Below are 3,888 nucleotides of genomic sequence, written 5' to 3' on the forward strand. Positions count from 1 at the left end.
CTACAATTAGCTACATTGAATCTCAATAAGCTCTAAATATTTCCAAACATTTTCAATATCCATGCTATATCCGTGCTGGATATAGCATGATACATAGCTGGATATACCAGTTTTACAAAAAGTGTAGTTGGAATTTAAACGTGCTATACTAAAAAAAAAGTTCCATTTTTATTCAGTTTTTCTGTTTGTACTTATTTTAAATGCTTGTGAATGTGGTAAATAATTCATTGCTGTGTTAGGAGTAAGATGTACTCCATGCACTATCCTGACTAAAAACAGCCTCATACCTTGATGTAAGCGCTACATCATTTACATAAAATGTAGGCGTTTTTTTTAATGTCACATAATTAGATCATTTTCTTCTATTAGTAATTTAAAAGAATATGAGACACTTATAAAAAGGGAGATGACTACTATAATTACTCTGTTTTCCATACCTTGCCACTTAGGTCATTAATCTGCAGTCTGGCAGCTTTAAGCTCCTCCTGCAGAGTTTCTGCTTTGGCTCCATCACTCGCCGCCCCTCCTGCCAGTCCTCCGCCGTGCCTGGCCCCTCCCTCATGAGTCCCGGCCTTGAAGCGCAGCTTGTTCAGCTCCGCCGTCACCCTCTTGTTCYGCTCCTCGGCGTCGGCCAGGTTTCTCCTCAGCAGCTCGGCCTCGTCCTCCACCAGCTGCAGCTGCTGCCGGAGCTCCGTCAGGTCGTCTCCCAGGCCACGCCCCGCGCCCGGCCCGCCTCCGGCACCACCCCCGGCGCTTCCAGCTCCCTCTCCTTCGCCRCGCAGGTCGTCGAGCTCGGCTCTTAGCCCGCGATTCTCCACCTGTTTTTAAAAGTACAGAGTGTTACAAAATCCTCCACCTCAAAAATAAACTTTAATCACAGCGTCTGCTCTCACCTCCAACTCAACTATCTTCCTGCCCAAGATGTTGGCCTCCTCCTCCACCAGACGAAGTCGTAGTTTAAGTTCTGACTCGCGGGTGGTGGGCGGCCCCCCAGCTTCTCCTTTAGGATGGGTGCTGTCCAGTTCTCCGTAGAAGGACCGGTACTTCTGCAGCTCCTGTTCCAGGCGGTCTTTTTCTTTGTCGATCTTGGCTGCCTTCTTCCTCATGAGCACGGCTTCCTCTTTGACGAAAGCTAGCTGGCATTTCAAGTCTTCATTTTCCTCCTGAAACACAAATAGAAACAGATGCTGCAGAGTTGACRCGCAGAAAAAGTTAATCCAGCATTTTTTTCTTTTTTTTTTTTTAAAGCTGGTCTTTGTGATAAGCTGTGAAGATGCAAAGACTTAAGATTAAAGTAAAGCTTTTGTGATACCGCTTCTCTTAGCTCAGAATATGCTACGAGGATATTTGGTTTTCCAGCAAATCTTAACCCTAAAATACGTAGATTTCATTTGAAGTTTCCAGCCTAAAGGGAAAAGCCACGCAGAGAAATTTTTAATAAAAACAAAAAGCTAATCAGTCTAATACTGATAAGCTGTGAGGACCATCTTCAATCAGGTCGACTCCAAACGCTAATCAGTTGTAGATGCATATCCAATAATTACTTGCTGAAATTTTCAATAAAATGTGTCTATGGGTTCATGAGATATTTTGCTAACAGACAAACAGGCTTGACTACTACTATTATTGCAGAGGTTTAAAGCAAAAGTGTGACGTAACAGGAGAACTTGGATCATAAGTTGTGAATGATCCTCAGTTACAGCCACACCAAATTTTATTTCAATATTTGTAAAACTAACTAACTTGTGGCCATTTTTGTATTTTAGAACCTCAGCTGGATATGGTGGCCATCTTGAATTGGCTTGACCCCAAAAGTAAATCAGCTGCAGATGTATATCCAATAATTATTTCCTGAAAGTTTGATTAAAATCCATCCAATGGTTTATGAGATATTTTGCTAAAAGACAGACGGCATTAACTCCAAATGATTAAAGGCAACGTTCCAAACAAAGCTCCTAGCATCTGTCAGAGCTCAGAATATTTGTTGGAGATCTACTGTCTTTTAAGGCTACTTGGCTGTGGTGGCCATCTTGAATCTGGGGGATGTTACAAGGTGAGTCAAAAGTCTCAGGACAACCTTTTATTTTAGAAATACAAAGAGTAAATGTCTGAATACACCAGGAAGTAATGAAGCCTATATTTGGAAGAGCTTTCCCTTGATCCAATGTGGTGACTTTCAGGATGGCTACCATATTCTGGACCTAAAAGATAGGCCCCTCACTCTTTACATCTTGAGGTATGCACATAATGCTATTTACTCTTTTCTCTCAGAAATAAAAAGGTGTCCTGCGACTTTTGACTCACTCTGCATCCAATGTTTACTCTCCATACTTTTCATTAAAGTTTGTTCATTGGTTCCTGAGATATTTTGCCAAAAAAAAAAAAACATTATCTACTTTTGCTCCTTTTTCTGCCTCCCCCTCACCTCAGTAGGAGTCTGTGCCGGTTTCTTGTCCGTCTTCTGGATGTCTTTGCTTCCTCTTCTTTTTTGAGACTATAAGAGAAGGAAGAAATGAAATTATTGCTTTTCTTTTTAATTTGTTGCGGTTTTGAACACGAGTGTGGATGGGTCACCGTATAAAAGCACTGAAGTAATTTTTTTAATGAAACAAACGTGCAGATTACTACCCACTGCTATCATAGGTCAGGTTGTGCGTTACAGCAGTCTTCATGTCAAACAAAAATCCGTTTTCGTAGGCGGCTTTTGTTATTGTGCTTGTTGTCACCTCTTTGGTTTTGTCCAGTTCGTTCTGCAGAGCCTGTTTGGTCACTTCAACCTCTATGAGTTGCTGTCGCAGCTTTTCATTCTCTTCTTCTGTCTTTGTACGCTTTTCCTCCACCTTCTCCAGCTCGTGGTGCAGCCGCACAGACACATCCTTAGCCACCTGCCAGGAGATTTAACACACAGAGAAAGAACAGACTTGATTTACTGATTAGACGCAGTGTTTCATACATAAACCTCTGTAAACAAGAAAAAAAGTAACTTTATTTAAAATGTAAAGGCCACTAAGATAACATTGCATTAAATGATGGAGTTATAGTTATTTAGATCAGAGATTCTTAACCTATGGGCCGTGGCCCAATTGTGGGCCGCGAGCGCCCCCTTAAGGGCCTCAAAAGAACAACAGTTTTAAACTTTGGGCCGCAGAGGGCCGTGGGACYTCATTGATTTTGAATAAGGTGCAATACACTTTCTCACCACTAGTAGCGGTAGTGCACCACTCAGATGTTTAACAACTTTTTTAATATGTAGAAGAAGAACCTTAGAAACCTGCTGAAAATATTTTAAATGAAAAATAGAAGCAAAAAAGAAGGTAACTCATCAAAAAAGGCCAAAGTTTGTCATTAGTATGAAGTGCTGCTTCTGGTTCTATCATGCAGTTATAACGTTTGGGTTGTATTGGGGAAGGAGAAGAGGCGGCAGAAAATTCACAACCACACCGATACTGGGAATTCCACAGTGTTGTCCTTTAATGATTTCTTCACCAACCTTACAAAGTCCGGTGGAACGGCTGCTATATTATCAAACATGAAAATGAGCAGAGTCCAAACTACCCTTAACGTTACTAAAGTTAGAGAGCTAACATGTCCATGTGGCAACTATAGCACGTTTCTCTCACGCTCTCTACAGAGAAGCAGCAGCGTGTGACATCATTAAAGATACTAGAGTATCTTAAAGAGATACTACACAATTACGGCTGTTACAACAGCATTTTAGATACAGTAAATCTTCCAAACAAGGCATCTGCTGGTTAATCTAGATGTTTCCTGGATGTGTCTTTGGTCTCACAGCAACCAGCCTCAAACTTCAGCTGTTTTGCATCTGTGTATCCTTTTCCCCTGTTCTGCCCCTGACCCCTGAAATAAACACAGCACACAGCATACATG

General features: G+C 41.6%; 1 protein-coding gene across 1 annotated transcript in view; it reads right to left on the reverse strand.

Moving 5' to 3' along the window:
- The window catches only part of LOC106520028 (protein SOGA3), a gene marked incomplete at its 5' end in the record, with an annotated part of 5,555 nt that extends 2,670 nt beyond the window's left edge, over positions 1-2,885 (reverse strand). Inside the window, 4 exon segments of the mRNA XM_014011927.1 lie at positions 438-818; positions 894-1,163; positions 2,426-2,494; positions 2,727-2,885. Coding sequence (XP_013867381.1) covers positions 438-818; positions 894-1,163; positions 2,426-2,494; positions 2,727-2,885 — 879 coding nt within the window.
- Between the last annotated feature and the right edge of the window lie 1,003 nt (positions 2,886-3,888).

This window comes from Austrofundulus limnaeus, unplaced genomic scaffold (genome assembly GCF_001266775.1).
Source record: "Austrofundulus limnaeus strain Quisiro unplaced genomic scaffold, Austrofundulus_limnaeus-1.0 Scaffold86, whole genome shotgun sequence".
NCBI classification, from domain to species: domain Eukaryota; kingdom Metazoa; phylum Chordata; class Actinopteri; order Cyprinodontiformes; family Rivulidae; genus Austrofundulus; species Austrofundulus limnaeus.